Here is a 23,769-nt window from a genome sequence, read left to right on the forward strand (position 1 = left end):
TGACTCTGCCTCATCTTAGCTGGGTGGTTTTAGACAAGTTACTTGATTTTTCTAAGTCTTAGTGTTCTCGGTCAGTGAGATGGAGCCTCTATACCTACTACACAGAAATGCCTAATATATTGCCAAGCAAATAGGTTCCCAAGAGAAAGTGATGCAGCTCCATTCCCCCTGCCCAGTTGTCTAGTGGGGATTTAAGAAAGGAACATAGCAGGTGGCTCGAGAAGAACTGGGGGAGAAGGAAGCTTACGTGCGTTCAGTGGTATCATAAGCAGGGGCAGGGGAGGAGGTAACCCGGCAGTATGCACCTGAAGCCTGTGAGGTAGTGCCTTTCCCCCCACCTGGAGTAAATACCCTCTTTTGCATTAGGAGCTTTTGCATCAGGAAAACACCATGGAAACGCCATGAGCATTGGTGGTGGCGGAGTGAGGGTTAAACAGTGAGCCTTCCTGGGATCCTTTTGATGCCAGGTTAGTTTCCCTTCTTTCCAAACGCAGCAGTGGCTGCCTGCTTCCTGATGCTGTTGCATCCCATGGGAGGGGAGTTGGGCACCCTGAAGCCCCCTGTCACCAGTTCCGGGGCTGCAGAGCAGAGAGTGACGACAGCCCGTGAGTCGTCAGCCGACGGCAGCGGGGACCCTGGTGACGGCTGCTTTGTTGTTTTTTTCCTCTTCGGATGATGACTCAGTGTGTCGGGAGCCTGGAGATGGAGCGCTCAGCCGAGTGGCCAGGACGTTCTGTCAACATGAAAGCAGCAAAAACAGTTTGTCGGGGCTCAGCGCTGACCCCGGGCTGGTGTCATTTTCAGGAAGGGCTTGGCACAAGAAAGACCACCGCCAGGCACGGGATTGGGGGTGACGTCGGATAACTCAGTAGGCCCCTATAGACCCTTGAATTTTAGAATCTGAAAAGAAAATCAGCTGTTTGTCTTTTATTAGATGAGCTTGGCAAACAGGATCACTTCTTGAACTCCTCTCACTGGTCCCCAACAAGAGACATCTTCCCAGGTTCAGAAAACCCTTTGGGATTTCTCGGTTGTGGCTTATTGCCTTGGATGGAGGGCAGGTCCCTTCTAGGGGGCAGGGGTGGGCCTGGCAGTCCTAGTGCCCGTTATGGGGATATGGAGTCGTAGGTTTCCTCTGCTGGCATCACGTGAAGACGGTGGATCCACATCACAGGCCTTGAGCTGAAGACCAGCTCTTGGGCAGCCCACTTCAGCCTCTCCTTTCCTTATTATCTCAAATCAAAGTCTTATCTTCTCCCCTTCATCTTCCTCATTTCTTTCTTAGGCGCAGTAGTGGGCCTGAAGTCCTTGACCTTTGCGTCTGTGTGTGTGTCATCATGGCGGCTCAGGGTTCTAGACTTTTCTTGAATCTGCAGCATTGCGCTTTGTGCGCGTGACGCCCCCCCCCCCCCCCGCTCCGCCCCGCCCACCCGGCCCCGCCCCACCAGGCCTTCTTCGGAGCAAGAGAGAACATGGGCCTCCATCGCCACTGAACCTCAGCCAAGCCGTCATCCCCAGCATCTGGCCTCCCTTCTCTCCTCCCCCGCTTTCGGCCAGTGTCTGGGGTGGAGGAGCAAACAACTTGTGGGAGGAGATGGAGGGACAGCCTGGCCTGGAGCTCTCTGCCTCCTTTCCTCGTGTGCCATTTTTCAGCCTCACGCTTCCTGTGGATGGATGATGCCAGCACTGACATTTGTCGCCGAGCGCCTCCTCTCCCCAAGGACTTCCCCGCGTGACTCTTTTGGGGTCTGGAAAGAGTGGCTCTGGGGCCTTGGGAGCCAGAGGGGACAGGGGGACCTGGCCCAGGTCACAGCAGACTGTGAGACGGGCGAGGGGTGGGAGCTGGCCGAACCCACCCAAGCGCAAAGGCAGCCCCGGCCCCTTTGCGTCATGTCTTTTTCAGCCTGAGGAGAGAGCAACTTGACCTAAAAAAATTGTATATATGTGGGTGTTGGATCCTTTGTGTCTCTTTGTCCAGAAGCTGTGCATGTGATGAGAGCCCAGGTCTCTGTACTGTACAGAGAACTGTTGTCCTTCAGGTTTGTTTTCAGAAAGATGTGATGGATGGGCCGTCCTTGATGAGACCGCGTGCCCGCTGGGACTGGCCTTCCTCCAGGATGCTGGGCCCGGCGTGGTGTTTCTTCTGTCAGTGGACGGTGAGCCGCAGCAGAGGGCCACGTCCGGGGGCCCAGAAGGGACCCTGATTGGGGCCTGCATGTGCATTGCTTGGTTGGCCCTGGGAACTGAGCCCACCTTTCGCTTCTTCCCCACAGAGAACTCAGAGGAGTTCAGCTCCATGAGTAGGTGACAAACTCCTGGAGACTCAGCTGACGATGGTGCCGGTGTGCAGAAGACAGTTGTCATCCTGTGGGATAAGCGTGTGCCCGTTTGCATTTATTTGGAACAAAAAAAGGAGCTGCCTGGCAGCCTGGCTCTCTGCAGTAAGTATTTTTTTGCATTCTTTTATCCCTTCAAACGTCGGAAGTGGATAGATGGTTATTGAACCTAGCCCGCTGCTGTGCCTTTTCCATTCTTTCCTGCACACTGCTGCCCTTGGTCCTCCAGAAGAGAGGACTGGATCGATTTCCTCACGCTGCTGGAGAGCTGCAGAGAGGCTAGAACTCAGTGTTCAGCCCCCGCGCATCCCCCTCACATTCAGGAGGTGTCGATGCTCCCTAAAACAGAGAGCCAAAAGTCCAGGTCCCTCAGAGCAGAGCGTTCACGGGCTGAATGGAAGGGCCCTGCCTGCGCTCACTGCCCCCAGCAGGGAGGTGAGGCTCTCCGTTGGCTGGCTGGAGGAGCTGGGGGAGGGGGGTGGGCCTTGCCAGCATCTAGCATGGTTCTCTGCCAAGTTCTAGCTCCAGATCTCTAGGCCGCTAGGAACCTAGACTATATATAGCGTTGTGCTAAGCAATGCTTATCAGACGTGTCTGCCCTCCCCTGCGGGAGAGGAGCGCTTCTGTCAGAGAACCAGAACCTGGAAAGTGTGAGCCATCTCCATGGGGCCTTTTATACTGGGGAGGGTGTGTGTGTGTGCGCGTGTGCAAACACACGCGTGCATATGTGTATCTGTGTATACGTGTCTGTGTCTGGTGCAGGGCTGCCAAGCTTTCTCTCCTTCCCCCTATTTCACATGCTAGTAGATTCAGAATCTTGTGGAGGAGGGCGCTGATGTAGGCTGAGGGCCAGGAGGGGCTGGTGCTTCTCGAAGGATCCTGGATCCTGGGTTTGGAGGAGAGGCTGGGCACATGATGTGGCTGAAAGCACAGTGCGGCCTCCGGTGTGTCTTCCTGGTTTCCGGTTTGCCCTGCTTTGCTCGAGGATGTCCTTTGACCTCTCTCTTCCTTCTTTTGAACCTGCTGCCTTCCCTGCCTTCCTCCAGCCCTCCCCCGTCCTTTCTTGGATTTTCTTTGGGACATGTGAGGCAGACCCAGCTATGGGCATCCGGGAGCTTGTCTGTTCCCCGCCCTCACCCTCGTTTGGGGCTTCCGGAAGTCTGGCGTGACCGGCACGAGGGGCCAGCTGTCCTCAGAGGAGCTGGTGGTGAACGAGCAGGTCATGCTGGGAGGTATAGGGCAGAGTGGGCTGGGTCTTTGCCTCCTCCCTTTCAGAGGTGCTGTTGAGCCCCTGGTTTGTGTGGTTCTGTGACCACAAGTGCTGATGGATGTGGCGCCATCCCAGTCTTGTCGGTGAACCATCACCAGCCTGCTTATTGGAAACCAGGCGCAGCAAGGAAGCTAGGATTCAACGCCCTCCTTCCCTGCCTCCCAGGTAAGTCAGGTGTAGGCCACCCGTTCCAGGCCCTCCCCTACCCCCTGCTCTTCCCACGAGGGCGTTTTCCTTATTCAGTGGAGAAGCCTCAAACTTCTCCATTCAGAATCTCCCAGACAATTGCTCCCTTCTTTCCGTTCTCCTCTTCCTGGCTTTTCTGTGAATGGGGTTAGTAACCAGCAAAGGCTCGGGGGCAGGGCGGCCAGCCTCAGCGATCAGGCACTGGCCATGTGGGAGATGGCGGGATGTGGTCGTTGGCAAAACAGTTGGGCCTCCCGCAGTAACTGACCAGCCGCTCTCCCTGACCCCCTACGAATAGCACGAGATTCTGAATGCTGATCCCTCAGAGGGGCTGCGAGCCTGCCTGGGGACTGGGCCTTCTCTTCCTGTGTCGTCTGGACACCTTTAGCCTCGCTTAGTGGTCTGGAGCTTATAGACTGTGGGCTGGGCAGTGGACTTTGGGGCTCTTTCCGCCTACTTTGGGTTTTTCTTTTTTTTGTTTGTTTTTTTGTTTTGTTTTCTTGAATGAATAACTTCTTTCCTCTAGGCCCTCATTACCTTTACTTAAAAAAAAAAAATCCTGGCTCAGTAAACCATTGCAAAGATCTCCAGGCAGTTTGACGTAGAAATGTTTTTTTCTCTGCGTCACCTGTTGCCGGTCACAGTAATAGCGATCGTGATTAAAAACGGTGAGGGCCTGCAGAACTGGGGAGGTCCGTCACATTACAGAGATGGTTCAGAAGGCAGACCGGAGGCACTTGCCACATTACCAGGAAATCTTTCTCCTATCAAGTAGATTCCTGCCACATTCTGGGCCAATAGGCCTGGTTGGAATGAGCTGACAGCAGATTGTCTGGGGTCTAAAGATAAAAGGGATGGTGCTGGGTAATTTTATGACGCTCTCGGCTAATGTCAGGGGGCACCTGTGGGATGCCAGCTCTCTGCCGTTGCCTCGTGGACGTGGCTGTTGTTTCCTCCCCACTCCCCCCGCCCACCCCTACCCAGGGAAGTCTGATGTACCCTGCCTCCCAGTGTTTCATCTTCTCCTCTTCCCATCTGAGATGAGCCTCTGAGTTGGCTGTGAGCAGCCTGAGATCCTCGCTGAGTGAGGAATCCAGGGCCGTTTGGAAGAGTCCGATGTCTCTTCCTTCAAGGAATTTGACAAGTCTCAGCCCCTCCAGCAGTAACGAAGGGAGGGATGGCTAGGGGTGTTGGACCTGGAACATGAATAAAGCAGGCAGATCAGCCTTGGTGCAGCTGGGGAGATGAAGAGGAGCTGGCCAAGTCCCTCAAGATGTGTCAGCTAGAGTCTGGCCAGCACTGGCTGTCAGGCTGGAGCCAGATGGAGCTGCTGGCCATGCTCGGGAGCCTTCGCTGTCCTGTGTGCAGTGCGTCCCCGGGCCTGGCTCCGGGTGACCGCTGCCTCCATTCACAGCCCTGCCCTCGGCTAGGTTGATGTCACCAGGGTGGGGAAGTTGGTTTTGCTCCTTGAGATGTAGTAGCCTCTGTGGCCTCTGGTGTTCCCAGAATTGGGGTTGGTGCTCGCCGGCTGATTTTCCTACTTTTGTCCCTCACCTAGTTCTTACCTTCCTGTTCACCAGCCTGGCTTCTCTAGACCTGGAACGGTATGTGGCAGAAGCCAGGCTAGCAGAATAGCTGGCATCCGCTGAGAGGGGGGCCAGGCGTGGCTGGCACTTCTTTTCGACCTTTGAACCCCTGCAGTCTGGGAGCCAGGAGGCAGCGTGGGGCCTTTCCAGCTGGGGTCCGGCGGCGGTTAACAGAGCTGGTGGCACTGGAGCCGTGGTGGTGTGGCTTGGCCAGGAGGCGTGGGGGAGGGGCCCTGCCAGGGGACCCGATTGGTCAGCACCTTTCTATTCCATTGAATCCTGGTCTGGTCAGGGCTGTGAATTGTTTAATGCATATCTTAGCTCTATCCCCTGGCACGAGTGCCCCGGAGGCTGCAGCTGCAGCTTTAGAGAGCATCTGTATCTCATGCTGGTCACTTTTTTGGGCATGTTGCCTCCCTCTGAAATATGCGAGAGAGAGTGCCTTTTCCACTAGCCGGCTGTCTGTGGGAGGCCCTCATCTTGCGTTGCTTTTCTGGGACTTGGAGTGTCTGTGAGGAAAGCAGAGACTGGGTTTGGTTCCTTGGTAGCTTCTTCTGCAGGAGCTGCTCGTGGGCTGATAAGGCCAGAGAACGCCTCCAGGCCCCGGGCCTTTGCGGAGCCTGATGCAATAGTGTGGAGCCTGGGCAGAGGAGTAGCAGGGGGACAAGGATGGAGAGAGCCATGCGGGGAGATGGTTGTACAGTGTCTGACCACAGGATCAAGGCCAGGAGGGGGTTGGAGGAGGTGTCCAGCATTCAGCCAGGGCTGCCTGCTGTGGCCTGAGTGAACACGTGTGTGCATGGAGCCCAGAGACAGGCATCAGAGTTCTTGGTCTCAGCATGCAGGCCAAGGAAAGGGAAACTGACCTTTGTCAGGGCCCCCTTTTGCTTATTTAATTTCATGCTCAGAACAACCATATGCAGTAGGTGTTACTTCCCTTTTATGGTTAAAGAACTGTGATTGTTCAGTGACTTAACCAAGGTCACACACTTGGTAGGTGGCACTACTGAGATTTAAACTCGGGCACTTCTGAGTCCAAAGCCTGTACTTTTTCTTCATCCTCTTAGGCTGAAGCCAGACATTTTTGGAAGGAGCTAAGACCTTCAGAGGATAGGCAAATGATGTAACCCAGAGTGAAAGGCCAGATACCCAGGGGACTCTGCTGTCACAGGGAGGGCTGCATTACATCCCTTTTGAGGGAGGCAGGGCAGGGGCAGATACCCTTTAGTATCCGTGGATAGGCAGGCAAATAACATTCCTTCTACAAATGTGTCTTCAGCCTCTGCTGTATATATGCCCGGCACTGTGCTAGGTGCTAGGGATGCAGAATTCAACAAAACCAAGTTTATGCTCTTACGGAGTGTATATTCTAACGTGGGGAGAGATCATTAATAATAATAAATAGAATTTAAAAATAAAGTAGACATATATGGAAAAGAAGGACACTCCTACATAAGAAGAGGCATCCAGATGTTGGTCGAGGGAATTTGAGAGACAGAAGGACCTCGGCCACCTGGGGAAGCCATATTGATTGAGCCTCCAAAGAGAACTGATACACAGACTAACCCCTCTCTTTTCCTAACAGCTGGGAAAATCCATCCAAGGTCCACAGAGCTCACAGGAACTTGGAGTGAGTCAGGAATCAAGGTGGCCGTAGCCTGTAGTTTGGTCACCAGCAGACTAGGATTTTCTCCATTAGCCGTGGCTGCTCCTGACCTTCCGTCTCCCACCGTCACCAGGCGCCAGCTGGCATCTCCACCTCAGCCTGGTCACCGTGGCCACCTCTGGTCCACGCAGCACTGGGGGCCACTCGGGTTCAGTCTCTGCCGAGTCACTGGTAAAACACGTGTCTGCAGGAGGCAGACTTCAGCTGAGCCTCTCCTGCCAGAACACACGGTTGCGAGATTTTGCAGTAGGGAAGGGACAGGCAGAGGCTGAGCGGGGGGAGTCCCCTTGTATCAGATGCTTGGACGAGCTCTGCGTCTTGAGAGGTCGGTGGCTGGGGACGGGGTAGGGGACATTTCCTGTGTGCAACCTCTGGGCTCAGGACTTGTTTACACAGTAGGAGTGCAGTGGCTGCTGGGCCCAGGGTGAGTCGGGCCACGAGATTCTCCCTCTTCGGTGCCATGGTCCTTGCCGCCTGGCCCACCCTGACCGTGGAGACTGCCACCTGCTGCCAGGGGGCCGCGTGGGTCTTGGTGGCGTGTGGTTGTGGGGGCCCAGGGAGCCTGTAGATGAGTCACCAGGCCTGGGTTCTGGCTCCCTTGGTAAAAACTCACTCACCCCCTTCACCTCTTTGGGCCTCGGTTTCATTATCTGTAAAATGAGAGGGTTGAATCAGAATCTTTTTGGAGGTTCCTGCCAACTCCCATATGGGGGCTCCCTGGATGTTCATGGAGGTATTTCTTAGCCCGAAACTCAGGATCTGTATCACAAGAGAGGGGTGGGACCTTGAAGACCCGTCTGAGAGCAGCTGTAATCGTGTTTTCTGAAGGGACACTGTCGGCATGAATTAGGGCGGGTGGGTGGAGACAGTTTTTGAAAGACCTTCAAAAGCAAGTGCGAAGGGTGAAGACTGCACGAAGGTGGCTGATGAGGACCCTCCAGGTGACCAAGGACGTGGACTCTGGCTCCCACCAAGAGGCTTGTCGAGATGGGCCGTGTGGGAGCTGCTGGGGGCTTGCTGTGCTGCAGGGGGTGACTTGACATGCCGTGCCCCAGGAAAGATGTGCCATGCTTTCTGGCCCTAAATCCTGGAGAGAAAATAGGACTGCAGGGCCCTTGTGTCCTGTGCATTCCCTGAGACTTATCCTCAGGGTCTGTGCCCCTTCGCTGTCAGGAAGTTTCCCTTTATATTTAGCCTTCTTTTCTCATGTGGTTGTTTAAGCCCTTCTATTTAAAAAAAAAAAAAAACGATAAAAAGACAAGAGAAAAGAAAACAAAAACAGAAATATCTCAGAGCTACCAGTTCCATTTTGACTCTTTAGTCTTGAGTCATTCTTTAAAAGACAGCAAAAATGAAACACATACAGCAAAACCCAGGGTCCCAGGCCCTTCCGGGCTTTTGTGCAAAGCCAGGCTGTGGCCAGGAGTGGCCAGGTCCTGGCCTCACTTCTCTTCTCCATGGCAGCCTCAGTCCCTGACGTCCACCATGTTTCCTGGGCTGCGTGGGTAGGAGCCCTGAGGCGGAGGCACACATTGTGCAACCCGCCAGACAGAATGCAGAGCATTAAAAATAACTGCATTTCTCCAAGATGCTGTCTGCTTGCCACTCTGCAGGACACTTACCTGGGATTCGTAACTCTGAGCCCAGCCTCCCCAGCTCCCAGGAGAGTGGTGGTGTGAAGAGGGATTTGGGCTAGGATGCAGGCAGGAGAGGAATTGACTAGTAACCGTTGTCTCACATGTGCCGTGTGATGTTTCACGGTTCTTTTCACGTTTGCGAGCTCTTTTGGCCTCACACAGCCCTGTGAGGGCAAGTGGGTGGTATTAGCCCTGTAGTTGATGACACTGAACCAGAGAGAATCCTGCCAGGGTCTAACTGCTTGTATCTGCTTAATTTGGGACACCCACCCAGGCCCCTGACTCCGGTTGTCATTTCCTCGGGTTCTAGTTGTGGGACCCATGGAGCAGGGCAGGGATCGGGGTGGGTCTTGGGCAGTTGACTTGATCTCTCTAGGTTTGGGGTCGCTTCTCTATATATTGAAGGGGCAGGAAACCTCAGAATATCTGGGTTCTCCCATTCTCCATTCTTTCAGCTTCTTGGAGCTCTTGTGAAGACTGGCTTGCACTCCTTGGCTGGGAAGCCAGCCATGCGTCATGTGTTTCTGGTGAGGCTTCTTACATTTGGAAGCTTCTGGAATATGCAGTGCTTCAGACAGTTCTGACATGTCTGTAATGACATCTCCTGTGTGTGCCTGGGGTCATGCTTCAGCTAAGTAGCTCTCTTAGAAATGAGGCCTCACTGTGGGGTCTTTGAGATTTTCCCATTGGATTTATAAGGTACACACAGAGCTCTGCCCAGTATGCACGTGCGTTACCTGTTCGTTAGCTACTTTTAGCGCACAGCACCTGCTGGAAGAATTGGCTGAGGTACAAAGGTGAAGTAAGACACCGGAAACGCTGGCTTCAGCTCGGATTGTTTGAATCACTATTGACTTGAAGAAGTAGCCCTTTCCCACGGAGAAGGTGGTCAGAGAATTCTTGGTGTCAGTGTTTTCTGAACATTGAGCACAGCCCTCACCCTTTAGAAGGGTGCTGAGGCAGAGTGAGAGCTGCGCATCTTCTTGGCCATGAGACCCCTCTGTGTGATCTTCATTCAAATAGGCCACAACCTCTTTGAAGGGGAAAGAAGTGTTAATTTACAACACATTTAGCCACGGTGGCTTAGGCTTTATCCCGGGGTGTTCCCTGAAGAAGGATTGGGATTGGACGTTTGTCCGTTTGTATCCCCTGAAGGCAGCCTCGGCTTGTAGAGAGACCCCGTGACGGGGAAGCTACCGGGGGATTGTTTCGGTGGATGCAGGCTTCAGTAACTTTACCTATGAAGATTTGTCATGCCAGACCCTGTTTGCCTGGAGGTTGGGAAAGAGGATGGCTGAACCTGTAGCAGGGAGGGTGGCTTAGGCTAGACTTTGGGAAGGACTGTGGCATCCCCTTTGCTGAGGGTTCCCAAGGAAAGATGAGGCTTCTTTATCTGAGAGGGGGAGACTGGAGGTCCTGGACAGGGGCCTTTGGGCCTGAGTCTGTGAACTCTGAGGCCACCCCAGAACAGCATGAGTGTGGGTGTCAGGATCCGGCGCAGGCTTCATCTTTCCTTTCTGCCTCTGAGGCACGCCTGAGCCTGGGGTGGGGTCGGGGGGTTGGGGGGGGGATGGACACATGAGCATTGTTTCTCCTTGCAGAGAGAACTCCTGCCACTGACCGTATAGGACTGATAATATTGGAAAATAAAAAAAGGGAGAAAGGCACGTTGCCCCTTATCCCTGGCAGGAAAGAGCCCTGAGCTGCTCTAATCCTGATTTGTATCACTCCCCCCGCCCCCCCCCACCCAGTTCCTCCTAGCCCTAGGGATCTTTGATAGGCATCAGAGACGTGAAGAAGCACGCGCGTGTGTGTGTGTGTGTGTGTGTGTGTACACGTGTGTGTGTGTGTGTGAAAGAGAGAGAGGGGTGCGTGAGGCAGGGCCATGCATAGTTGGTGGAGAAAGGCAGGAGATGGAAGAGGAATATTTCAGGGCAGGTCCACAGCTCTGGGACCACCAGCATTGCCTGCTGTTCTAAAGGCATGGGTGTGTGTTGAAGTGAGCATACTACTTCGAGGTGACCAGAGTCCAGAGTCAACCAGTTAATGTCTAAATGAGGGTTGTATTGAATACGGAGAATCACGTATCCTTTTGTATTGTTAGTGCCTGCAGATTTAGCATCGAAAGGCCTGCCAGGTTAGGAACCTTTCACTGGTTCCCCCTCTTTATAAGATCATGCTTATTTTATATCAGCTTTTTATCTCCCTTCTTTTCTGTTTCTCATCCTCACTCACTCCTTAGGTATACGGGAATATTTGTCCACGCGTTAGTGTTACCGCTTCCTTGGGGTCCAGTTCTTCCGGTGTCCCTGACATCATAGAATGTATTACTTTTATTTCACATGTGAACGCGGCACAGGCTCACTGCAGAGATGAACCGTTTCTGAAATGGGGCAGCTCCCCATCTGGTCCTGGAGAAGGTCATCCAAAGCCCTGAGGAGATGGGAATCCAGGGTCTCCTTGCCAGGACCAGCTCGGACCCATGTCGTGCTTCCTATCTGGGGTGGGAGTTGCTCAGGCATGAATCCCCCACCCCCCAGCCCTATTAGCTGTTTCTTCTTTTCAGCTTGAACCCTGAGTAGTGGCCTGGAAAGTCTGAGACCACATGTCACCTTGCTAGGTGAGGAGGGGGCAGAGAGAGAAGAGAGCGACAGGGACAGAGAGGAAGGGAACGTGGGCTCCTGGCCACTGGCCGCTCTCCAAGACAGGTGAAGTCTGTGTTCAGAAAGGAACTCATTTAATCTTTTGGCCCTAATAGCAGTTATTTGTGTTTTCTCTCCCTCTCTCTTTTCCCTTCCTCTCCCTAACCTCCCCGCCCCCCCCCCCCCCCCCCCCCGCCCCCGCCAGCCCGCCTCCAAAAGAATTTAATCTGCTGGACAACAAACAATACTGTTATAAAACTTTGAAAACAAGAGGGCGCGGCCTCCCTGACAAGGAGAAGGGCATGCCGGGTAATGGGCGAGGGAGCCTGCCAGGCCCGAGATGGAGCCAGGCAAGAGCCCAGTTGGCTGGGCACCTGGGTGCCCGCCCCTGCCCAGCCCACCAGCCGTGCCATCCCCAGTCCAGAGGAGAAGGAACCGAAACAAAAGTGGGGGCAGCGGAGCTCTTGAAAAGGGGAAGTTGTACGTGTTCCCCTCTCCGATCTGATGGGAATGCACTAGACTGTGAAACTACCCCCTCCTCCCCCTCCTCTTCTTCCCTCCCTCCTCCCCCTCCTCCTCCTCCTTCCTCCCCCTCGCTCCCTCCTCTCCCTCCTCTCTCCCTCCTCCCCCTCCTCCTCCTCCCTCCCTTCTCCCCCCTCCTCCCTCCCTCCTCCCTCTCCTCCTCCCTCCCTCCTCCCCCCTCCTCCCTCCTCCCCCTCCTCCCTCCTCCCCCCCTCCTCCCTCCTCCCCCCCTCCTCCTCCCTCCTCCTCCCCTCCTCCTCCCTCCCTCCCCTCCCTCCTCTTCCTGCCTCCTCCCACTACTCACTGTTCCAGGTCCTGAGACTGGCAGACAGAGGTCCTGATAACAGAATGAGGCTGGCATAGCCGTGAAGGTACAGCCACCAGCCTGGCCAGCTGCAGGGGAAGCAGGAGAGAAAGGTGCTCCAAGCTGGCTTTGGACTCCAGACCTACCCTCTGTCTGCCCAGCCTCCCACCCCCCACCTAGGGAAGTGGAACCAGGTCATGGGCATGACCCGGTCCATGTGCTCTGCCAGGTGTGTGCCCAGGTACTGGGTAGAACCGCCACTCGGAGGTTAGTGGGTGCGCCCCGGGCTTCCTGGTGCCTGCCGGGGCTGTGCTCCTGGGAGGATGTCTGACTTGGGGAGATGCTCTGCTCTCCTTCCAGGAGGAGTGGGGGCAGTACTGCAGAGGCTGGGCACGCCTCTGGAAAGGTTCCTGGGGCCAGAAACGTGCGTCACCCGGCGGGCGGGCACGCGGTCCTCTGAATGGGGCTCCTGGCGGCATACTGTGCCCGCTAGTCACTCCTGGCGGCTGCAGGAGGGGGTGACCCAGCTCCTCCTTGGGGAAGCTGGGCTCTGGGTGTCTCTCCCCCAACCTCCAGAGTTAGATTTCACCTAAGCCTGAAGTTTCACTTCTGAGTCCATCTTCACTGGGTCAAGTAGATGATTTGGGAATGACAAGGGAGCAGTGTTGGTGGTTTTTCTTCAGATCTGCGTTGGCTTGGACCTGTGAACTGTGGTGGGCATTGCGTGTGTGTAGTAGACCAAAGGCACACTTACGTTTCCTCTTGTGGAAAGCACCAGCTTCCCTGAAAGCAGTTCAGGGCTGTGCCCATCCTCTGCCCAGCCTAAGTCACTCTCTGGGAAACAGGGAGGCGTCCTTGATCCCATCTTCACGCCACCCCTCCTCCTCCCCTTCACTGCCCACTGTCTCTTGCTATCCCCCAGGCCCCATGGCATCCCCAGGGCAGGATAGCCATGTGCATCCTCCCGGCCAGCCAGTCATCCCGATTAGGGCCTCCATGCCCTGTCCTGAGTCTGGGAGGTTGGGAGATTTCCAGACCCAAGTGGTGTTGAGGAAGGGACAGAGGCCTAGGAACATAGGCCTCCATACCCCTGCCCCAAGAGAGACCAGAGCTGCTGTTGCTGGGCCCACACAAGCTGAGAACGTGGTGATTTTTTTTTACCTCAGGGGTCATCTTGGGGGGTTTAGTGGGTCTGGAGTATGTCATCCCACCTTGGGATCTAGGGCCTGTGAAGTGTGGTGGTTCCTGGATGCTGAGTCCTCATGGAAGCCAAGCTGCCAGAGAGAGAGAGAGGAAGAGAGAGAGAGCCAGTTCCACGTTCCCCTCCTCCGCGGCCCCCTGTATATATACCTTTCATTTTATCACCCTTTTCTCTGATTCATTAACCACAGCTAGTTGGCAACAGGTCCCACCCTGACAGCTTAAGACAAAATGTCCAGGACACTGGGCCAGGGCTAGAGCCGAGAGTGACAGGAAGCTGGGCTGGGCCTCTCTGTTCAGACGTACAATGGTCTGGGACTAACTCAAGGGCAGACCGTTCCCCTTTTTCAAAAGGGCCTTTTCTAGGCCCCTCTCTCACCAACATGACTCTTCCTCACTCCCAGGAGCCCTGAAACCAGCATTCCCAGCGGCAGGAAGATGGATGATCTGGGCTCCACTTCCGGCGCTCCTCCCCCACTCTGGCTGGAACTTGCGTCAGTCATGTAAGTAGCTGTGACTCAGCACCCAGCTGGGTTGGGAGGGAGGGAGAAGCTGCTGCCTCGCAGGAACCTTCCCAAGCGTTCTGGATTTGAACACGCTGTGGTAGCGCGGAACAAGCCAGCAGCATTTGGTTCCTGGAGGCAAATATCTGTTTGTTCCGTGGGTTTGCTTACGGATTTCATAAACAAGGATTCCTCTCCTTCCTGTTTTCCTCCCATATTATTTTTTGGGCACTGTGCTGGGCATAGGATTTTTAGCACTTTAAATGACACAGCATCATTTATAGAATGCAGTAGAAGCTCTCTTTGCAATCTCCAGGCTATTCTTTAAGCAACGGCCCCCATGAATTGTATTTCACACTCAGATGTGTCTGTTTGGCCTGTGCAGAGTTTCTGTTTCTTTTTTTTTTTTTTTTTTCAGCTGTATCGGATTCTGCATGCCTTTAGACTAAACACGGCCCCTCCGGGTCCCCACACTTCTGCTGCACACTGTCTCTGCTTCTCTGTCTTAAGTTTCCTGCCTGACCCCTCCATACATTTGAATGTGCAGTGACCAGTCTGCACCAGCCCCTCTGTTTTCGGATGAACATTCCGAGGCCTATTCCAGGAAAGTGCAGGCCCCAGTTCTCAGAGCCTGGCCGAGCAGGAATTAAAGCCACTGTGTTCTGATTCACTGTATGGTGACCTTTCCTGCACCCTCGGGTCCCTGCCCAGGCAGAGGAGGTTCGTAGGCACGAGGGGGTGGAAAAACCGCCAGCTAGAATGTGGGCACAGACTGGACTGGTGCGGCATTGTGGCCCCCAAACCCTCTTCCTGTGCTGTGGCACCTCCCAGGGCTGACATACCCACTCCTCAGGGGCTGATTCTCCTTCCCGACAGCCCTCTAAGCCCTTCTCCACTGGTCAGCTTGCGTGGGGTCGCTAGGCTGAGGTGGGAGGATCCAGCGTCCCGCCTTTGATGACACAGCCCTTAACAGGCTGGGGTTTTACCAGGCTGCCTTCTTCCAGATCAAGGAGGCCCTCGGGTTGGGTGCCAGGGAGAGCAAGCTGCTTCCAGCCGCATGAAATCACCTGGCTACTTGCAACTAGGGGACAAAATCAGCATCTGGTTTCAGGTAAGTGAGTCATTCATTGCTCGGCCGACTTCAAGAGAGAAGCCTGGTTCTGTTGGGAGGTCTGAGACCTCAGCAGACCCTTTTATCTGGTGGGCTTGGAAGGGTGAAAGGTTTGGATACTAAGATGACTTTTACCCCCTCTACTCTTAGAGTGTTTACAGCAATGCATTGCTAATGATTTCTTGTCTCTTCTTCCAGAGAACCGAGAGTATTTTAGAACTCGAGAGTTGGAGCCCAAACTCAGGTTCGTGTCCCTTAGTTCCCTCGGTGACAGTCGCTCCTCTGCTATGTGCATCCCCTCCTCTGCACTCAGAGCTGACGCTTCCTGGGTAGCAGGAGAGACATGGATTAATCACCCTCACGACTAGATGACCTGAGTGTGTTCTGAAGGACCAGGAGCATGATGGTGTGAGAGGGGAGCTTAACCCAAAGCCAGGCTAGACTGGGGAGCTTTCCTGCGGACGGGGTGGCCCAGCTGAGACCTGAAGGAGGACTTACTTGGCGGGGAGGGCAGTGACTGACGGTTGGTAGTTACGAGAGAGTAGGTGCAGATTGTTCCAGAAAGAAGGAGTAGCCTGTGCAGAGGCCTTCCGATGGAGAAAGAGGCAGTCTGGATCTCACCGAAGGACTCCTGTGACGACACCTTAGGAACGGGTTTGTGGAGAGTGGCAGTTGGAAGTTACAAAGGAAGACGAGTTTGGCTGAAGTACAGAGCAGCAAAGCTGAGAATTAGCGAGTGTAGGTCTCCAAACCCCACGTTTTATAGGGTTCGTATTCTACGGGAATGACTATCATTAACGCTCAGTCGTGACCTTAAAGCCTTAGATTCACCCCCCTGCCCCCCGCACACCGGCCTCTCCTCCGCTGTTGACTGCAGGTGTCCTTACTTAGAGCCCTGGCAGGCAGTACTGATCCCCAGCCCTGGCTCTCCCACCTGTGGCCGAGGCCACGCAGAGCCCCACGGGCTGCAGAGCCTACTGCTGCCTGCTGTCAGGATCGCTCAGGCGTCCAGCGCAGGTACTGCGGGGCAGTTCATCCCCAGCGTCTTCCCCTCCCACAGCCGTGCAGTGGAGACCACAGAGGCACCAGGGTGCTGGAGAACAAAGCAAGTATCGAAGCACCGGCTCCTTGCAGAACCAGGCGTGCTCTCATCTCCACCCAAGTTTAATGTGTTGTACAGTCAGTAATACCCACCCCCATCTATGCAGAAATATTGCCTAGGACTACCCTCACCCTCAATCTTCCTCATAATTAAGTTCAAGAACAGAATGAGACGGTAGTCCAGCTACAGAACAGGAGGCAGTGGGCAGAAGAGTAGGAGCACAGACTTTGGAGTCAGACCTGGAATCGACACCATTCACTAGTCATGGGACTGTGGACAAGTTTTTGAACCACACTGAGGATCAGTTTCTTCTCCTGCCAAAAAGGGAATACTACCTACTCCGCAAGACTGTTGTGAGAATTCAAGAGCACAGCTTGGTGTTCAAATTTTATTTCCTTCTCTTCCCTAGAGCAGCACATGATGTTATGTCCAGGAGGCGTAAAAAGTAGAAGGGTTTATCTAGAGTCCTGAAGAATTGGTAGGGAACCGGAGAGATGCAGATTCTTCTTTCTCCTGGTTATGGTATCAGAGGAAATACAGACATATTTTCTTAGCTTCAAACAACCAAAAAAGATGGTGCAAGTAGGAGATGAGAAATCTAATTTGAACACCATTTGCAAACCTAATTTTCAGGCAGAATTTGAAAACAACACAAAACAAAACTCCATTCTTTTATTAGAGGATTATCTACTTAGTACAATTATAAGACACTAATCTTTTTGTGTCACAGTAGAGAATAAATAAGATTGGCAATTAACGGGGTCATATTTGAATGTCCTGACTGCTCACGTATGGCTGGGAAGGCGGAGCCCGTGATCTACGTGACTAGGACACATGGAAGTGTTGCCCTGGCTCAGGTGAAACCCACCTTTGTGTAGTGTCTAGAGCCTCACAGGCAGAAAGGGTGCTTGTTTCCTGATGACGTGAGAAAATATGGGAAAATGCTTTGCACACTGTGAAATAGTTTACAAAGCAGGGCAATACTAATGTACATATTAACCCAGTTTAGTAACAGCTTTGGCTATTTTATTTCGTCATATATATAATAATCTGTAGGGACTGGTTATGGAATTAAGTAACTTAGAATTCATGAGTTTTGTATTGCGATTGTCTGTGTAAATTACCAGCTTTGACTTTCGTGTTCTTTGAGCATCACTTTGTAACTCTTCTCTGTGCCTTTCTAATGGATCCATATATCATGTCCCGTCACAAGTGGAACTGCAAGAAGACACCTCTGCTCGGGGCAGAGGCTGGGTCTTCCGATCGCATCTCCCTTCTTTCTTCAGTGAGATCCTCTTCTTCTGGAAGCTGGTTTCACATGGTGGCTTAGATTTTTCCATCTTTGTATCTAGCACCATTTGAAATCAGTGTTTTAGGAGTAAGAATTGCAGCACAGCAAAAGGCCAACCGCAGAGGAGCTGCTGCTCGTGGGATCAGCTTCCCTCCTTCTGCCACCTGAGCCGGTTCAAGAAAAGGAAGAACTTGAGAATCAAAGTACACTCTTGAGTGTGTTGGGTTGTGGAAGGGGACAGTGCAGGGATGGGGTCGTGTTCAATAGAAACTCAGAGGCTTGAGCAGAGCCAGAGGTTGTGATTGTCTTTCTGTTGACAGGGAGCGGCAACCCCTAGCAGTAGCCTGTTGGTAAGGCCTTTGAGCACACGCTTGGGCAATGCCGGGTTGGGTACTTGATTGCAATAGGCAAGGGGAGGGGTGTGGACCAGAAGGACTATCTCATCACATCAGCACTGTCCACCTGCTCCTAGATGCCGTGAAACATTCAGCTGCAGTTGCCGAGCAGCTGAAATCAGACTTGCCACCTGCACTGTCAAGGTGCCGGACCCCACCGAGCACCACTGGACCCATCTCTTACACAGGCTGACCGATTTCTCCTGGTGTTCAGAGTCTGTTTTTGTCTAGCACCATTTGAAATCGGTTATGATGTAGGGGGAAAAGCAGCAGCCTCGAGGCCTCATGCCAAGTCTGGTCAGCAACAGCCTGGGGCTTCCTGGAAGATGGATGCGCAGAGAGAGGGGGAGGAAGGTTATGCTTTTTCCTGCTAGCTTCTTTAACTACATCTACAATACTTTATGCACGGGTAATAGATCAGTTAATGGATTTTTCAGAAGCAAATCACTAAAATTTATCTGATGTCCTCGGTTTGCCGAAATGTGGTAGTGATGTAAACTATAAATTGGTTGCTGTTGAATTATCTTTCAGTCATGCATCCTGACCTTAATAAATGCTTTACTGTACACAATTTATCATGTCTTCGTTTTTCATAGATTATTTTTCATTCCTAATTGTATGATGATGATTAGTGGGGTTCTGACAAGTTCATTTGCTGTGCAGATCTTACCTGTTTCGTAAAGAACCTGAAGTCGGTTACAGCAAACATATTAAAAATGTAGCATATGAAGACAGGAATGAAATTCTATGAGCCAAGAAATAAAATGAGAAAAAAGGATTACAGGAGAGAGACACGTTGCAGACCTGGGCTGAAGGATGCTGCTTATTGAACGGGAAACTGACCTCTGTTCCCAGTGGGCTGCAGCCCTGGAGCCTCTGCAGTCAGTGTTCCCTCAGAAACATTGGCATACCTGAGCCTGTACTCACATGGCCCGTGGAGGAGCACTGATGAATTCAGCTGCATTATAAGAGATGCAGGAGTATTGCTACTTTTGGTTCTTTGTTTCTATCAACCTTTGTAGACAGAGTGCGCCAGTTCTGTAAAGGTATTCAGCGATGAGCCAGACTTGATTTCACGGGATTCTTCAGGTAGGAGGGCTGTGTCCCCCTGATTGACCATTTTGCACAGGAGATGCAAGGCCAGCCCTGACCTACCTGCAGGACTTCTGTTTCACGCCAGTGGTTCTCCGTAAGTGGTGGCATCTCAGCCACCTGGGAAGGCTTTCTAAGTCCACCTCCTGCCAGTCTTCCCCCAGCTGGCTGCCCTGCCCAATCGGGTGGAGGTGGGACAGGTGAAGCATCTGTCGGGAAAACTTCCAGGTGAATGGGATGCATCTTTTCACTGCAACTGCAGTGCTGTTTCAGGCTGTTGACTGGCGAATTCATGTTTTAATCCCCAGGATGTGGTGATGGGAACAGTTAAGACCCTGAATTGTTTTACTCACCTTTCTGCTGAGGTAGCTACAATAGACCTGTGGGCATATCAGCTTTGGGTCAGTTGTAACAAACTGAACAACTTTTGATTCACCTACTGTGTCCCTAGCTCCAGCCTAGGTATCACCAATAAAGCAAGTAACTCATGGATTCTGCCAGCAGGTTGCTGTGATTCCAGTCCCCAAATAAGAAAGTGCCAAAAGATGGAGTTTAGCATCAAAGCACAAAAACGATGACTTGAGACATCTTTTACATAAAAGTACTTCCTGGTGCTCCCATGAATACTTAAATAGTGCTCATGTCTGAGTCATGAGATGCACAATGCACACCCCAAGTAATTAACATGCCCCTCATTTAGGATTATTTTGCTTTATTCATCTGGAGGCTGACAGGTCTTTACCTAAAGTTGGCATTCCAGGGTGGTCTTTCTTTAGAAATTGCTAAGCAGAATGTTTCTTTTGGAGACATCTTGAGTCTGGTTTTTGAGGCCTTGCTTTACACCCAGATATAGAAAATGCTTTGTCGGGCATGGAGCTCTCTTCCCTGAGTTTTGCTACACATTTTCTGTAAGCGTGTCAGTGGAGAGCGAGTTGGACTGAAGGCACCTCCAGCCTCATGCAAGTTGTACTGGCAAAGAATTCCCGCCTGTGGAACCAAGTGCTGGTGAATCTTAGTAACTATGAGACAAGTCTTTTTCCAGCTTAGGGTAAACAATGTGTTAAATCTCTAACCTGGTAAGTCTTCATGTAAGATGCTGGCTCAGCCCTGCACTTTGAGAAGCTGGTATATAGTTTCATGGAGCTGCCTAGCAGACTGGTGTGCCTACATTTGAGGGCAGTTTAAGAGTTTTCCTTGAACACAAGGAAAGCTATGTTTTGTGTTTATTCTAATGTGATACTGCTCCACCCACCTTCTGATTGCATTCACCCAAGGAGCCATTAGAATAGTGATTTTCAGATCCCACCCCTATAGGTTCTGGTTATACTGCTGTAGAAATGGGGTCTGGACATGTGTTTTCTGAAAGTTTCCCAGGGGATTCCACTGTGCAGTCAGGGTTGAGAGCGCCTCCTCTGGGTCTTGCTTCTACACAAAATGTGACCTGAGGACTCATGGTGTCGGTGTGTTAGTTTCTTGTGGCCACTTTCACAAGTTACAACAAACTTGGTGTTGTAGTCTCTTCGGGCTGCTATAACAAAACACTACAGACAAGGCAGCTTATAAAGAACGGATTTACTTCTCATGGTTTGGAGGCTGGGAAGGCCAAGATTGAGGTGCTGGCAGATTCAGTGCCTGGTGAGAGCCAGCTCTCTGGTTTTGTAGACAGTGCCATGTAACTTCCTGGGGCAGGGGGGTGAAGGGATTTGGGGTCTCTTTTTATCAGGACACTAATCTCATTCATGAAGGCTTCATGACCTAATCACTTCCCAGTGGCCCCACCTCCTAATACGGTCACCTTCGGGTTAGGATTTTAAGGTAGGAATTTTGGTGGGACACAAACATTTACACAATAGCTTGTCTAAAACAACACACCTGTATTCTTTTAGTTCTGGAGGTCAGAATCTGAAATTAAGTTATAGGCAGGGCCACACTCCCTCCGGATGCACTGTCAGAGAATCAGTTTCCTTGCCTTTTCCAGCTTCCAGAGCTGCATTCTCTGTCTTGTGGCCCCTTCTTCCATTCTCAAAGCCAGCACCATAGCACGCTGCATCAGTGGTCACATTGACTACAGCCTTCTGCTGTAGTCAAGGCTTCCTCTGCCTTCTTCTCCTGAGGATTAAATGTGATTACATTTAGGGCCCCACCTGGGGGGGATAATCTCCCCACCCAAAATCTCATCTGCAAAGACCCTTTGCGGACAAAGCCACAGTCACAGGTTCCATTTCCCCTGGTATCTGAAAGTAGAATGTTCCTATGCAACCTTTCATAAGCAGATCTGGCATAAAGCGCTGAAGCAAATGCCTGAGGGCATACCTTGCAAAGGGATGCACAAAATAAATGGAGATAAAGCACAGATACTTCTAGACCTATGGCAGCTTGATGCTGAGTGTAGTTCCCAGGAAGGAGCGTGGGGGTGCCACTCTCACCTCCTGTGTGGGCTGCCTGTGTAACAGCTCGCTGCAAAATAAATGCTGAACGATATTTTCGCTTTTCCCTTTCTTTTTTTTCATAAAAGCAAAAATCCTCTTTGGATTTCTTTTGATTAATGAAAACAGGTACCAATGTAGGTCTTTTGTAAAAGCACTAAGTGGCATAAAGTGGATTTTAAAAAGTAGGGTGATACTTGTATTATGACTCCCGTATCTCTGGAGGCCCTTATACAGCCTCCACAAACCGCAGTATGTGGAACACATACAAATGCAGAACCAGGGGCCCCAGCCGAGGCCTACTGCTTCAAGAATCTGCATTTTAGCAAGATCATCGTGTGATCCACCTGCACACAAAAATTTGAGGAGCGTGGTTGTATGGGATCCTACCCAAGGATTCTCCAATAATTGAGTCCACGTCAAGGACAGATTGAAAGGAATATTTTCCCTTGGGTCCTTTTCAGGTGGCAGTGGGTGATCAGAAGGCCAACCATTTTCCTGAACACCACGAATAGTGCTCATCTAAATGATAGCAGTCTCCAGAATCCTCAGTGAAGCCACAAGCCCTAAGCGCCAGGATGCCAGATGTCCTGATTCTTTCTGCTAGTTCTGCACAAGGCCTGCCACTGGGTCATACGTACGTACCATAGTTGTTTCTAAAAGCTACATAAAGGTGGTGAACAATAGAAACTTAAGTGACTGCCTGGCAAATATGAGTTTTACTATCCCAAACAAGTTTTCTTGGGCTGGTAAGTCAGGAATCAGGGTGGGTAGCTTTCTCAATGTGATGCATACTTAAGGCAATTTTGGTCACTTTCTGCTGGTATTTAAGCCGGAGGGAAGGAAAAATAGTTACTGACCGCAGACCCCAATATTACGCTCCTCCATATGTAAGCCATAAGGGACAGAGGTTAGCTCTTTTTCAAAAGTTAATTTCCTAGAAGGCAAGCAGAAAAGAGCTAGTTAATTAAAATGAAATTAAAAATGGTTTCTGGGACTCAGCAATGACTAAAATCTCTGAATAATGACAAAGTTTGAAAAACTAAGAAAGGCATGGTCAAATGCCCTAACTGTCCACAGGAGGGCAGCAGTGCTAATACTATAAAGGCACACCACTTCGGTCTAGGGTAACCTTTTCTGGATGGATGATCCTGGAAATGATGAAAGCAATGCAGCTTAGGAAAAAAAATAAATATATGTATACGCTCTCTCAATTTTGCATTGTTTCTGAGAGTCAATAGACCATGTTAAATCCTGCTCTTGAGTACAAATATATAAAATTTTTAATATGCAAAAATATTCATTCTTGGTTACAATATTGTCAGCAATTACTAAGTTTTAGAATACCAGAGTTGCCTATTTTCCTTAAACCTAGAACATTCTTAAACAATTTAAATTCAAATTCCTGCCTACCTCAGCGGTCTTCAGAATTCTTGTAGAGGACTTTTATTGTTAGTCACCTTAAAAGCTCTTCCTGTTTATTTTATGCCAATTTAAAAAATATACTATTGTCTCAAGTTAAAGACAAAATTTGATAAAATACATTCTTTAGTTATAGTCAAACTAATTTTCATCCAGTGTTGATATTAGAAAGATTGCTTTTTTGTTGTTTGTTTTTGTTTTGTTTTTAAACCACAGATAGCCTCTTTTGGTTAGGCAGGCAATAAGACCTTAATTCAAGTTTTAGATATTTTCTGATTTCTTTATAGGCTGAATTACAAAACCATGTAAGTATAAGCATTCACCTTATGTCTTTATAAGTTCATGTGTAGAAGTGGACTCTAAGACTGGAGGACCACTAATGCAGAGGTTCTCACGCTTAGCTGCATATGAGAATTACTTGCCCAGGCCACGCCCCAGGTCAATGACATGACAAATTTTGGGGGCGTGGGACCCAGGCATCAGTAAAAGTCTCCAGGGGATTCCAGTGTGCAGCCATGGTTCAGAAACATGTTATGTTTTCATGGTTGGGACTTGGGCTTTTAATTAGCCACACCCATGCATTAAAGTGATGTGGAAGATATGCCTTCTCCCACACACATAGATACAGATACTTGAATGTGGTGAACTCAAGGCCAGGAAATAATGAAGGCTGAGAGCTGGGCAGAATCAGGAAGTACTGCACAGAATGGGCTCTGTGAGCTGGGCCTTGGAAGAGGCCCAGGATCGGGTGGACGGGACCACAGGCGCTTCAGCCAATAGTGAACCAGGAATACAGCAGACAGCACAGGACGGATGGTCTGGCTTGACTGAGAGCAGGTTATCTGAAGTCCTCCAGAAAGAGAGGGCCTGGGAAGAAAAGTTGGGAATTAACTGTAGAAAGCTTTCAAGTATCTTTCATGAAATGGACTTTATGCTGTGGCTAACGGAGGTAGGACTGAGCACCTTTGAGCAGGGGAGGCACGTGACCCCTGGGGAGGGGAAAAGCTTGGACAGGCTTAAGTTAAGGCTCTGAGATGGGAGGGGCAGGAGTGGTGATTGTTGGAGGGCAATGCTTACA

The 23,769-nt window shown here is 51.3% G+C and overlaps 1 protein-coding gene across 50 annotated transcripts in view; it reads left to right on the forward strand.

Moving 5' to 3' along the window:
• Positions 1–23,769, forward strand: part of LOC116760690 — a 73,321-nt gene that overhangs the window by 41,468 nt on the left and 8,084 nt on the right. For 44 of the 50 annotated variants that reach the window (XR_004351816.1, XR_004351812.1, XR_004351815.1 and 41 more), the window contains 10 exons: positions 367–467; positions 685–2,156; positions 2,274–2,441; positions 3,612–3,771; positions 11,529–11,803; positions 12,158–12,378; positions 13,754–13,852; positions 14,857–14,963; positions 15,162–15,207; positions 16,024–18,324. Coding sequence is in view for 3 of the 50 variants with exons in the window: in XM_032645991.1 (XP_032501882.1) it covers positions 3,665–3,771; positions 13,754–13,852; positions 14,857–14,963; positions 15,162–15,207; positions 16,024–16,150 (486 nt within the window). In the remaining 47 variants the exon portion in view is untranslated. The other 6 variants (XM_032645991.1, XM_032645981.1, XR_004351847.1 and 3 more) reach the window with 5 other exon arrangements.

This window comes from Phocoena sinus, chromosome 1 (genome assembly GCF_008692025.1).
Source record: "Phocoena sinus isolate mPhoSin1 chromosome 1, mPhoSin1.pri, whole genome shotgun sequence".
NCBI classification, from domain to species: Eukaryota; Metazoa; Chordata; class Mammalia; order Artiodactyla; family Phocoenidae; genus Phocoena; species Phocoena sinus.